Raw genomic sequence first — 14,355 nt, forward strand, 5'->3', positions numbered from 1 at the left:
GAAATTAGACTTAGCGATAGTAACTTTAACCGAGACAACGGATATGCACTTAGCAACACCTGGAAGAGTGTACTGGATAAAGAAAAATCGCAGAGGAAAACTTACCGCACTTTACCTCCTGATTCAAGGTATTGCGCTGCAAGCAACGCGGGATAGAAACTACATCTATGAAAGTAGAGGGCACCATTTCACTACGCGCCATATCGCTGTTATGACGTATTCCAGCCAACCAGAAGCCATCCTTTTCATATAAAAGTGGGAGCCTCACTAGTTTACGACATCCCCATGAACGTCTACATGTCAGTATTTTTACCTCCATTTTCTCCCCTTACTCAGTTATGTTCCCCTTTTTTATCTCCTTATGTATGTATCATTTTATTCTTGTTTTAGTTGTCGTGTCACTCGGCTGAAGAGCGGCGGATTGTGCCGCTGACAGCCCTCCCCTGCCCATATGGGGCAGGGGAATGAAATCACAGTAAAGAAAAAAAAATAGTTTATGACAGTCAGTTTTAGCCCTGACGAAGAGCATGGAGGTAGTGGTCGAAAGCTTTGAGTTTTATCCTGAATTGACGCGGCATGTACACCGAGAGATTTTTATTCACAAGATCTTTAAGTTCGGAGGACGAAGAGTAGGCTCATTTCTGACCAGCAAAGTAGAGGGTTTGATTACTCACCTTCGGCGACGGCATCACGGAGTACGTGTTCATGATGCGATCTGGGTACTCTTCCCTGATCTTCGAGATGAGAAGTGTGCCCATGCCGGAACCTGTCCCACCGCCCAGGGAATGAGTCAGCTGGAATCTGCAACACAAACACGACCCATTCGGTCAATGCCGGTACTCAGGATACAACAAGCTTTTTGTGTTCACGTGGAATAGACCGTCCGCATTTGAAGCAGAGCAGGTAGCACAATGACTCATCTGGAGGAATCGGCTTCGGTTCCCGTTACTGCCACTGGCTTTTCCTTTGCGGGAGAATAGAATGGGTTGTACATGTCCTCTTGATGTCGGTTGAGAAGCTGTTTGAATGGGAAGTAGCTGCTCCAACCTCTGGAAAGCTGATAGCGACTTGGAGCGGTGTGCTGACCAAATTCTCTTCGTACCACATCCAAATGACGCACGCCTATGGGGCGGTTGACGTTGCATAATCATCTGGACCTGATCGCATAGTAACCACTTTTTCGCTGAAAGGAAGGCACCACTGCGCAAGGACTGATTATATCTCACTATTTTTCAATCCTAACATTGCGCGGTGCCCGTGATACGTACCTCCGACCACACTTTGCAGGTCAAGCGTGTGACAGAGGGTACTATTACTTTCTGTCCCGTTCAGGAATGGTGCGCGTGAGAAGCGATCGACTGACTATCAGCTTCCATACGGGCTCTCGTATGTCAGCATCTTTCGACTAGCTGTAATTTTACAATAACTTTAACACTTACGCAACAGGTCCAGCGAGACACCTCGCGCAAGAAATGGGCCGAAGAATTGAAGCAGAATTAAATTTATGCAGTATACATGTGTTGAAAGGAAAAACCGAGTATCACGAACAACATTATATAAAACATTCTCCGACTTCTTGCTGCCTCAACTCAGGGTAAAACCTCCACCTTTCGATTATCTCTATAGTCTTCGTCAGGAGCAAATGACTATCAAAACTGCTGCCGTGGTGGCCTTATACAGCGGAAAGACTGCTTCTGATTGGTCGGTAATTACGTCATGCTGTCGCAGATGGTGTCAACGTCTGCGCTGGTGGTGCCATAGAACCCGCCATAGCGTAAATATTGCGACAATATCTCTCGCCCTTCTTGACGTAATTAGCGGCCTATCAGCAGTCATCTTTGAGGTATATGAGGCCGCCATGGTAGCAGTTTTGACAGTCAGTTGCTCCTGACGAAGACAATGGAGGCTAACGTCGAAAGCTCGAGGTTTCAACCTCAACTGACGCGGCAAGAAGTCAGAGATAGTTTTATACAACAGTGAACGACAAAAGGTTCGTTATCTAAGAAATTAAATAGGGAACTTGGAAGGGCTATAAATTAATTTGCCCAATTCAGTCCAATATTCGAAACAATATTAAGTAAGACGAAGCTAAATTGTAGCTCGTGAATTCTGGAAAACATGCTATAGTAATACACGAAGAAAAACGCAGAAACGGCCTAACAAGGTGTGATGGGTGAACGATGGTAATAATGATAGAATTCAAAGAGGAGGAAACAAGATTTGACGGTTTAGTATTAAGAAAACAGTCTTAACCGCGTTTTCTATTTATTTAGTGCCGACCGGTTTCAGTCCATCACAGGGGCCATCTTAAAGGCGAACATACTGTGAAATTACAATATATATCTTAGACAAAACTAATAACTACCTTATTAGAGTGGGTTACGTAAATGTTTTACCCACTGGTCGACTGCCGGTAGCGTCACGTCTACCAAGGTGTGGCAGGAAACTAAAGAATTTACCTTATTCCTGGGTTTATATAGCAAGCTATGATGAGCACGTGAGCTTAAGCAACGTCTCCAGCGGTGACCAATGGTAGACGTCTAGGCTTAAAAATTGAAGTATAATTACAATGTGTTAAGTTTGCAATTTAAAGAAGCCATGTTCATTTTAAAAATCACTGTTATATAAATAAACATAACAAGTATGTGGAAAAACTTTTCGACGTCAAACTTATAAGAGAACGTTAGTATGTTACCTTATCTTCATTCGTAATATACTATAGGGGAAGGAAACAATTTCCTGTCTGTATTCTATTTACTTTGTGCTCCTACATATCCTATTTCTATTATTTAATAATTAACAAGTTTGTGTCTATCTGTAATCGTATATACAGAGCCCTGTAGTCTAGGTACTATGGACGCCATTGCCATGGTAGCGGCCCAACATGGCTGTCCTCTCTGCTACGATGTTATCTGTTGCCTAGTCCAGGCCCTATGGAAGCTGCTGTCATGGCAGCGGCGCAATATGGCTGGCCCCTTTGCCACTCTACTGTCCGTCGCTTTGGCAACGATAGGATCGATGCCACACTTCGGAGGGAATCCATCGTCATAGTGCAGGAGATATTGGCAGCCTACACTGTCTATAGAGGCGTCCGCCCAAAATTACGAACTTTTGACTTTATCGTTTATACTATCATATTAAATATAGAGGGCAGAAACTGTAGAGAAGAAAGATTGGTATATATCTAACAAATAAGTGAGAACTGATGTGGCTGTCAAGGTTCATTAATGTAATCTAAGAAGTGCATTGGAATCTATGAAAATAAAGGAAACTTGAGTAAGTAGTACTGTTGAACACCACACATAGGCATACAGCTGGGAAGACACGATGGCTGGGGCCGAGAAGTGGGGGCAAACTTAACTATTCCCACATGCAGAAGCGAATGGAGTGCCATGGCCACTGCCTTAGAACATCAGATTTGTATGTAAAAGAGGACAGAACGAGGTAGTGCTAACTCTGGTGGGCTGTTTCCACATTATTTGAGGTTTGAATAACTTCTGGAAAGATTTCGGTCATTAAAAGGACCACCAGTAACAGCAAGGGAGGCAACAATGCTAGAGAGACTCCTCCAAGAGTTTGAAAAAGCGTTATATAAGCGTCAGTGTTGGCAGTTGCAATTTAAGTCTCAGTCACAGTCATTACCAAGGAGCAGCCGAGACGTCGGGAGCCGCCACTGTAGAGTGACCGTTCGGTAATGATGCAGTAAGAGAGGAATCTACACATACGAGTGCGGCAGCTGATTTTCAGACACGTATCAAGCCACATTTATTACCTTGAGCTGTCTGGCTGTCTGTAAAGAACAATCTCGATAGAGTCCGATACTACATGGTGTCCAGAAAAAGGCTCTCTGATTTCAAAATTAAATATCTCGAAAACAAAGATCGATAGAGGAATGCAGTAAACGGTATGTTTATTGTGAAAGCTGTAAGAAGTTTATACAGCAGTTTGAAATAATAGTTACACAAGCTGCTAACAGATGGCGCTGTACGCTGTACAGCTCCTGTCAGCATACGTAAGTGAAATAATCGTATGAAAACATAATTGGCAAACAATCACATCACAATGTTTTCAAAATGTTCACCATTGGCACTACAGAGGTGGCGCAAACAAAGAATGAAATTCGCAATCATTTCTAAGTGTCTCAACCGAAATGGATTCACATGCCACAGAGATCGCCGATTCAAGCTCGTCCAGCGTGGCGGGATGCTTCTGGTAGACCATGTCTTTCACTGTGCCCCACAAAAAAAGTCACAGGGAGTCAAATCCGGCGAATATGGAGGCCAATCTATGCCTGCACCAGTAAATTTGGGATATTCCAAAGCAATGACTCGATTCCCGAAGTATTCCTCAAGAAAGCGAAACACTTGTTCGGTTCGATGTAGTCGGGCTCCATCTTGCATAAACCATTCAGTACCTGGTCGATCCTCTAACGCTTGCCGTGTGGCGACAAATTGTTCCAAAATTGCAACGTAACGTGCACCAGTGACCGTTTCTCGAATGAAAAAAGGGCCAATAATGCCTCTGCTGCATACTGCAGCCCAAACAGTAACTTTAGGAGAATACAGGGGTTTCGCTACACACCAATATGGCTTTTCGGAACCCCAAAATCGCCAGTTCTGCTTATTCACGTATCCATTCAGGTGGAAGTGTGCTTCATCTGTAATCCAGATGCAGCCAACACCAAATCCTTCACTATCAATCATTGTGAGCATCTGATTAGCAAAGGCAATCCTTTGTTGCACAGCTTGTACGGGTACGGCCTGGTGCGTTTGAATTTTGAATGGAAACATGTGTAGGCTCTTTCTCAGTATTTTCTGCGTGCTGGAACGCTTCAAACCAGTCTCAGATGCAATTCTACGGACGGATGACATTGGATTTCGCTGAATAATTCCAGAAACTGTGGCGATATTTTCAGGCGTAACTGCGGTTTGCTTGCGGCCAACATGCCCCACTAGATCAGTTACGCTGCCTGTTCGTTGAAATTTTTCGATGAGCGTACGAATGGTTTTCGCATCGGGTCCTTTCGGAACATTAAATCGTGCTCGAAAACTTCGCCTTGTTGCCGTAGGACTCTTCTAACCTGTGGTACTCTAGCAGCAGAAAAACGCGTTGTTCAATGGAGTACATGGTTTTCATCTCTTCCTTCGGTACGCTAAACTCCTTTCACGTTTCAATAGTGGAACTGATCGCTCTGGGCTTCGGATCACTATACTAGGCATTACGTATGGCGATTACAGCGTCATCTGTTAGCAGCTTTTGTAACTATTATTTCAAAGTGCTGTAAAAACGTCTTACAGCTTTCACAATAAACATACCGTTTACTGCATTCCTCTATCGATCTTTGTTTTCGAGATATTTAATTTTTAAATCAGGGAGTCATTTTCTGGACACCCTGTAGTAAACAGTCTGTAGAATTTGTTTCTAGTAGTAGCAACGAATAACATTATTTCTGTTTGTCAGTATATGCAGAGGAACAAGTTCCGTCTTACACTCGTGTCTGAAGGTGAATAAGGTGTCTAGTTGCTTGAGTCGCAACGAGGGACAGTTAACATTTTTTTGTCTGGAAGGGATGAGTGCTGTCTCACATTCGTCTCTCATCGCCATGCTTTTATCTGTGTATCGTTGGAAAAAGCAGAAAGCACAGACACTATGAGTTATTGGAAAGGTGTAACGTATAGAGGGGCAGAGTAATCTTTGATATGCGAAAAGCGCTGTAAGACTTTTCTCCGAGTAGGATTTAATTATTGAAAAATGAAGTGTTCTTAAATTGTATATGGAAGTGTGTTCACTTTCTTTGAGGCCAGCTAACTACTGCTCTCTAGAATGAGATTTTCACTGTGCAGCGGAGTGTGCGCTCATATGAAACTTTTTCAAGATACTCCTGCTAACGGTCCTAGGAGGCCGTATCTTTCTTACTCCGTGAATTAGCAGATCTCAGCCCAGTGTCGTCAACGTACTGATTGCACCACAAAGGCCACACCTTCAAAGCTAGTAGGACATATGCTGGAACACGATAGGACGTTGGCTGCAAGTGCATCTGTGAGATGGAGAGATTGGTGCAAGGGAGGGAGTCGTTGCGGGTCACGTCAAACAAGATAAGAGGACTGATGCAAGGGACTTCAGTAGCTGCGTCGGAGGCGTGTACTCACCCCTGGAGACAATCGCAGTTCTCGGCCTCCTTGCGCACCACGTCCAGCACAGAGTCGACGAGCTCTGCGCCCTCCGTGTAGTGTCCCTTGGCCCAGTTGTTGCCGGCGCCACTCTGGCCGAAAACGAAGTTGTCTGGCCGGAAGAGCTGCCCGTAGGGTCCGCAACGCACCGCGTCCATCGTGCCGGGCTCCAGATCGAGCAGGATGGCCCTCGGCACGTACTTGCCGCCGCCATCGCACGATGGGCTCGCCACTGCGCAGACAAACTCGTTACCGACACACACACACACACACACACACACACACACACACACACACACTTATAAAGACTTAAATGTACTAATTCGGTCTCAAAAACTGACATACGGTGTATCAGCATACAGTGACGCCTGTGGGTTGAGGATGAAACGGCGGACGGTCGGTACCGTTGGGCCTTCATGGCCTGTTCGGGAGATGCTTAGTTTTTTACTTTTTTTAAATGTACTAAAATGTTATTACAAAGGCTCAGAGATAATTGTAACGTGTTCTGATGCCATTCCGGAGCATATTAACTTTTATATATAAATTCACCAATACCGGTACTGATACATAGTATGTTCATATATGTTCGTAAGTACATAGCTTGAAAATTGCTACGGAAGAGACTTTATTCTTGTCCAACAATCACGGACAATGGAGGAATGAAACATACGTAACAGATGAAATTGTTTATTTCTAATGAAAAAGTTAGATTTCACCATATAGGAAAACAAGATAACAGACATAAATAACGTCCATGTTAACACGGGTCACGATCACAGCATGAAGGTCCATATCTGTTCTCAGAGAGGAATATGCCTTCATCGGGCATTAATGCACATTTTACACCTCTTATATGAATGCAACTTAGCAAGCCCGTGGGGAATATTGTCTCACTCTTTTCTCAAGGCGGTTTTCAGTTCTTGCACGATTCGGGGAAGGTGGGTGTTCCGTTGAAAAACAGATGTGCCAAGGAACTCGGGCTTGCTGTATTGGAGTTGAGGTGTTGGGAGTACGTACGTCGTCCAACACGTTCAGTATCCTAACTTGCCACTGCGTCCAACATCTCAGCGGTCCTATATGGGCGGGTATTTTCGGCCATGAACAGAAAGTGTGTGTGAGATCTTATGGGACGTAACTGCTAAGGTCATCAGTACCTATGCTTACACACTACATAACCTAAATTATCCTAAGGACAAATACACACACACACACACACACACACACACACACACACACACACACACACACACACACACATCTATGCCCGAGGGAGGACTAACCTCCGCCGGGTCCAGCCGCACAATCGATGACTGCAGGCAGCGCCTATACCGCTCGCCTAATCCCGCGCGGCCATAAACAGAAAGATGGGCCTACCGCACCCCTAAACAAACGGACAAGAATAATCTCCTTCCGTGCTGTACGGTACATTGCGTAAACATATGCAGCGGTGTTTGCTCATTGTGCATAATGCCTGCCCGCATCGTGACGCCTATCCCATACCGATGACGTGAATCTTCCGTGATATGTGAAATGTTCCTTTCTTTTTCCACACTACTCGTGGCCACAATCACTTGCCACTGTGAAGCGGGATTCGTCTGAGAATATCACTCTGGACCACTGTTGCTGACCCCAACCCACGTGCCCCCTACACCAAGGAACTGTCGACAGCATGATTGAAGTGGGCAGAATTTGACAGGCTTCCGAGTATATGAACCAGCATGGTTCAATCGCCGCTTAGTGGTTCTGGCAGACACGTGTGCCAATAGCGGTCGCAAGGTCCGCAGCGATTTGCCTAAGAGTGAAACGTCCGTTCATTTTCGCCACTAGGGCTACGTATCAATCAATCCTCTTGCTGCGGTACGCATTGCATTTTCATCTTCAGCGGCCTTTTTTAATCGCAAGATGGCGCTTTTGTTCACACAGCCATCCAACTGCTTGTCAACCATCGTTAAGTTCTAAAATGATATCTAAGATATAGTGCCGTAACACGGAATCTTGCACTAATCGGTTCCACAAGAACCTTCGTCAAACACTACTGTATGAACTGTCAAATGTATACAGACCGTAGTTAACACGTCCCGCCCTCTGCATTTCCGTTTGCTGTCCCTGCGGGTGTTCGGTATCAAATGTCGGCTGGTCCGTAGCAACTGTCAAGCAGTGTTATATTTACTGATTGCTGTTATCAATCAGTCATTGTTATATCATTATTTTTCCTGTTTTAAAGCTAAGTTTACTTACAGAATCTATGTATTACAGCGACTCCTGTTTTACTTTTGTTCTGTTCGTCTCATGCATTGGTTATTGGCAGTCTCGTGGCGCCCTGCAAGGCATGACGCGTTATGCTATGGGTACGAGGTTTTGGCGAATTGTAATGTACATAGTAATTTTAATTTCGACGTGCCAACGCATCGCTCATTTCACGTTTTATGTACCTGGAAATTCAATAGAAGATTGTGTGTAGATGGTACAAGATGTTTGTGATAACCTTTTTGAAGGTACGTTGTCAGTTGCTGCTACTATGCGTTGATGGTGCATTATTTGTATAACAGTTTGTAGCACGTCTTCATTTTATTACAGATCTGAAGATGGTAACTTAAGTTTTACCAAAATAGGTTACCTAGAAAATAGTATTTTATAACTATCTTGGCTAAGCTCTCTACCTCCTCCTATTCAGTAAATTCGAAGTAGTGTTTCCGTTTTTGCTTTATGTCCTTTGCAAGTATTACGTTCAGGGTGCCATCTTTGTTTACAACAGAACAGGAAAAGGAGCCTGTTACCACTGGAGGTATTCTGTACTAGTTATTTTGCTTCCACATTTACATTTACTGTCGATCATTAGTCAAAGAACTCTACAGAGACATGTACTGAAAGTGTTGTTTCTCCACTAGACAGTGCGTCAGTTTACCGCAGATTCTTAACTCAACACTTTCGAGTGCCATATTAATACACACACACACACACACACACACACACACACACACACACACACACACACACACACGTATTCACGTAATGGAGGTTTAAACCTTCCAAACGCGTTTTGAAAACCAATAGCCAACCAGAAACTCAATAATGATGCAAACACTCGTTCGACCTATACTTTAGTATTGCTCATCAGTGTGGGATCCGTACCAGGTCGGGTTGCCGGAGGAGATAGAGAAGATCCAAAGAAGAGCAGCGCGTTCGTCACAAGGTTATTTGGTAAGCGTGATAGCGTTACGGAGATGTTTAGCAAACTCAAGTAGCAGACTCTGCAAGAGGCGCTCTGCATCGCGGTGTAGCTTGCTGTCCAGGTTTTGAGAGGGTGCGTTTCTGGATGAGGTATCTAATATATTGCTTCCCCCTATTTATACCTCCCGAGGAGATCACGAATGTAAAATTAGAGAGATTCGATCGCGCACGGAGGCTTTCCGGCAGTCTTTCTTCCCGCGACTGGGACAGGAAAGGGAGGTAATGACAGCGGCGCGTAAAGTGCCCTCCGCCACACACCGTTGGGTGGCTTGCGGAGTATAAATGTAGATGTAGAGTATGAAGCTCACTTCCATCTTTCAAGCAGCAAGCTACGCCCATTTAACAGACAATGTCATTCTGTCCGACCAAATACGCAATCATCTTACTTGAAAACTTTAAGGACACAAACCACACAGTAACTTATTTATTCTGAGTGGTGTGCGTTGGCTAACTAAAAAGTGACACCACATCGCATCTGTTGGATAAACCAGAGAAAAGAACGCGCACAAACTATGAAATAGCAGATGCTCTTGCGAAGATAGGTATTTAAAGAGATGATCTAGTATCGTTGGGACACATTGTTCACAAAGTAAAGCACTTCATCAGAAACAAGTGGAGATTATCTAAGGCGACAAGGGCGAGACACTACGCCATTTCACAACCAAGTATACTGTGGTAGCATCCAGAGATCGCGGTGCCACACCGTAGTCTGCAAAGCAATTCAGTACCATCATCGTTAACGAGAACTGCTGAATCCGCAACAGTGGATGGGAAGTGCTCCTGAAGATCACACCCCTCTCCCAGCACTGCAGCATCCTCGCACTGAGGTCAATAACAGATCGCACAGTTTGTGCCTGATCTTCAGCAGTCCACGGCGTCGTTAAGGAACAGTAATCAAAGTTTGATATGAACATGTACTTTAACTGAAGTTGAATGTTTTAGTTCAAGTGGGTAACTTGTTATGGTATGCATCAAGTGATACTTTCATAGTCAATGAAAGTTGTAAATATTCGACGCTCTCCTGTATTACAGAACTGTCTGTTGGAGTTAAAAATGAAATCTCCATCAGAGTACACAAAGAACTCACAGTAGTGGCCAGTTGTTTCGTCTGGCCATAACATATACGGCCAAGATCTCAGGTGCTGGTGGGAATTATTAATCTTTATAGCCCACATGGTGTTTGATCACTACCAATATGTAAGGACCATTTTCTTATCAAACTATCTCAGCGTGGCTGTGGTGAAGAACACCTAAACCGCTCTGTATTTCAAAGCTCTGTCAACAGCATTACTAACTAACGCCAGTCTTCTGAAACTTCAGTTTCCTACCCCTGTCCCTGCACTATCAGCACGAAGATATTTTAATGCACTGAGTATTAAGAAGCTACGTAAGACGTTTATGAGCATGAAGCAATGATTTTGAAGCCGCGCGTTCTAAGGCGTCCTGCCACGGTTCGCCTAGGAACCGATAACTTCAGCAGTTTGGTCCCATAGGACGTAACACAAAAAATGATCCTGAAATCTTAACACATTTGCTGTATTTGTTTATTATTGAACTATTGTAACTGTCCATTTATTTCAGGTATTTCCTTCATGTCTTGCCACGTAGGTGGCTAATCAACTCAATAAAGCCAATAAAATAAACTTCAGCGGTAAGTGATAACATCGAGTATGTACTAACGTATGTATAGTTAACTTTTTGAAACGTTGTAAGCCAGAATACTGTGAATATTAAAGGACTGAAAAAGACACTTGCCATCTGACGCTATCAATCCTACAAGCATATTGCTGTAAGATAGATTATAAAGCTAGAGATGACAGCCAGCGATTACTGTTCAGTTCTCGTTGAGAAGAATTTTTGCACGTCTTTGGCAGCAGACTTATTGAACGGTGCTGGTGGTGCACCGTCTGCAGAAGCCTACCAACAGTAAGGCCAGAAAGCGAGCAGCGGAAGCTGTGTATCAGATTAAGGGCTTCCTCGCGGCAGCCGCCTCTGAATCCCATTTGCCGTACCGATCCATACAACCAGGCCACAGCGCTGCAGACCGCATAATTTTGCATATCATTCCATTTCCCTTTATAAGTATCAGAAAATGTACTCTACGATTTCAGTTTCTCGTTTCATCTAGCAAACTACTAAAAGCTAACCTCTAACCTTTCTTCGAGGTCGTAACTGCTACTCTGTTTAGACGTCACATCGTATAGGACTTAGTTACGCCTTATCTCCAGGCAACTTTCCTGATGTGCACCGTGTTGACCCCGCCCAGCAAACAGGACGCTCAAAACTGCAGTTACGCAAGACACTGAGGGAACGCTATTCGAATCTGTCACAGCGACAGGACTTTAAGGTCCTTAATAGCCGCGGAAGTAATGTCCGTTTGGCTTTATTCTCGATATATAACAAACTTCCTCAGTGACTGCCTGCCTGCCCAGCGCAAACCGTTAAGGACAGAAACTTGAAATTTGGAGATGTCGATCTTATATTTTAGGCATCGTCTAAGGAGGGATCTTTCGAAATTCCGCCACTAAGGGGGTGAAATAGATAATGAATGGCTCTTTAAAACTGTCGCTTTTAACTAAGTTTTGAAGCTACAACTACGATAATTGGTATTTGCTTTGTCGGCCATAAATAAAAAGATACGTGCTTCAGTATTTTCGGAAACTCAACCCTACGGTAGTTAAATAGTGGGTGAAAATAAAGTATTAAGTATCTACTAAACCATTTTTAAAGCTAAATCTACGAACATTGATATTTGACGTCTCTGTTACATATAATTAGGTATGTATTTGAATGTTTATAGACATTCAGTCCCCAAGGTGAGGTAATTCGGCACCGGATGTAAGACTGGCGCTAACAGCTACATAAACACCATATTTGTCTTCTTTCAGTTCGCTGTATGAAACTAAATTAAACCAGTTGTAGCAAAGATTGGCAGCTTATACAGAGAGTAGGTCATTTGGTTTGCACAAGATTATGTTTGTTGTTTTGTTAGTGGATGGAAGTTTCTACGGAAGTGTCACCTCAAGAAATCAAAAGGCAGGATTAGCAAAACTCTCCCACTCCACCTGCATGAATCTCTTTTTGGTCAGAAATACATTCGAAAAAGACCATGCTTCTACGGCACCAAATAACGTAAAACGTTTGAAATTCCTGCAATTTGTGAACTAAAAGAAAGCTATTTGACAGGCGATACGACAAATTGGCTTTGTCAAAATTGTACACAAAAAGGAACGACTTATTTTATTAATTTTTCAGTAGGCCTAAAGTATGTTTATAGAATTATTTACATTTTAATTACTACGCAAACACGAGCGAAGCAGCGGGCGCTAAGCTTGTATGTTAATATGTATATTTAAAAAAATACTGTTCAAAATTGAAATATTATACCTCTCCACATTATCAGCTCCATTATTTGTCAAATCTTTCCACGAGCCAGTATAATCGTGATGTGAATAAGATTAGCCTAATCAAAAATTTCTACCCATTTACTCACAAGCTACTTAGTATTCCAGCACTGATGTAGCGTACTTAAAACCCAAGTAACTTTGCTTAACATGTTCGTCCTTCTGAAAAATTTGCTCTCTAAAAGAATTGTAGCTTAACATGTTCAGTTTCTGCTGATTAACAGATAACTTCTCTTTAAGTACGCTGATGTTCAGAAAAACATAACTCCTTGAACTAGAGATAGGACGTTCATATTCACAGGACATGTAGATTATAATGTTTTGCAGAAATAATTAGCACTTCAGTCACTTCGGTTCAGCATGTGTCCTGTTGCCTAGTAGGCATGGGGTAGACCATGGGTCCTGAAATTTTTCCATGCGTGGAGACATCGACACGTGTAAGGCGCGATTGGCGTCCTATGGTTTAGCCATCCGTGCTTCATTCACTCGGTTCCAAAGCTCATATGTGTTGGTTGGCATTAGGTTACAGGGCTGCGCCCGTCGTTTCACCATATCCCACACGTTTTGATTGGTGTCAGGTCTGGTGACGTGGTGGGGCAGGGAAAAAGGCTGACATCCTGTGACACCAAGAAGGCACGTCTTCATGCAGCAACGTGTGGTCGTGCATAGGCTTGCTGAAAAATGGCGTCTGGTTTGTGCAGAAGGATATGGCTACGGGTCGCAGGATGTCATTCACGTAGGTCACACTGGATACGCACCAACATTTACGGTTGTACCCAATAGCACCTCACAACATAAGGCCTTCAGGTGACAATGTCTGTTTTGTGCAAATGCAGTCACTCTGATACCGCTCCTCCTGTCTGCGGCAAACCAAAATGCGGCCGTCTTTTTCAATGAAACAGAACCTGTATTCGTTCAAAAACACTAGCTGATACAATTACTGTTCCCAACGTCGTTCCACGTATCATTGCCGTCTAGCATGTTTCTGCACATTCATCGAAGGTAGACGGAAAAGTGAACGATGTGCACGTAATCCATACCGTAATAAACGGCTACGGAGTGTCACCCCTGATACTGTACCATGTGTTACACTATTCCACTGTCGCGTCAGAGCCAAGAAGGACGCAGATTTTCCCTGCAAAGCCATTCGGGTAAGGTATATTTTCTCGGCGGGTGGTATGAGAGGCGAATTGACCCACCTCGTCGTGTTCTATGGCCTTCGATCAACCATTCTGCACACACCCGTTGCACTGCCGATACACTCTCCCGGATGTATGCATTACATTCTCTCATGCCAGTAATTCGCCCTTGCTGATTTGACGGTACGGTTCGCGCATACGTCTGCGAGACATCCTGTACCTCTACTCGATTCACAGTGATGCATTACCTTCTGTTTGCAGCGACGAAAGCCGCAGGCACATTTTACCGGTAGGTGGCGCTGCGTCGCGATAGTTATGTTGACCTCGAACCCGCTGGCCGCCATGGTTCAAATGCTAATTATTTTTGCAGAACATACAGATACACATTTCCTGTGAATATCAACGTCCTCT

At 43.8% G+C, this 14,355-nt stretch overlaps 1 protein-coding gene across 1 annotated transcript in view; it reads right to left on the bottom strand.

The window, feature by feature from the left end:
* LOC126195053 (tubulin beta chain-like) overlaps positions 1–14,355 on the bottom strand; it is a 95,505-nt gene that overhangs the window by 16,119 nt on the left and 65,031 nt on the right. Inside the window, exons 3-4 of the mRNA XM_049933500.1 lie at positions 6,150–6,402; positions 675–801 (exon numbers count right to left, since the gene is read on the bottom strand). Of these exons, the coding sequence (XP_049789457.1) occupies positions 675–801; positions 6,150–6,402 (380 nt within the window). The remainder of the gene's footprint in view (positions 1–674; positions 802–6,149; positions 6,403–14,355) is intronic.

The sequence above is a fragment of the Schistocerca nitens genome, chromosome 7 (genome assembly GCF_023898315.1).
Source record: "Schistocerca nitens isolate TAMUIC-IGC-003100 chromosome 7, iqSchNite1.1, whole genome shotgun sequence".
NCBI lineage: Eukaryota > Metazoa > Arthropoda > Insecta > Orthoptera > Acrididae > Schistocerca > Schistocerca nitens.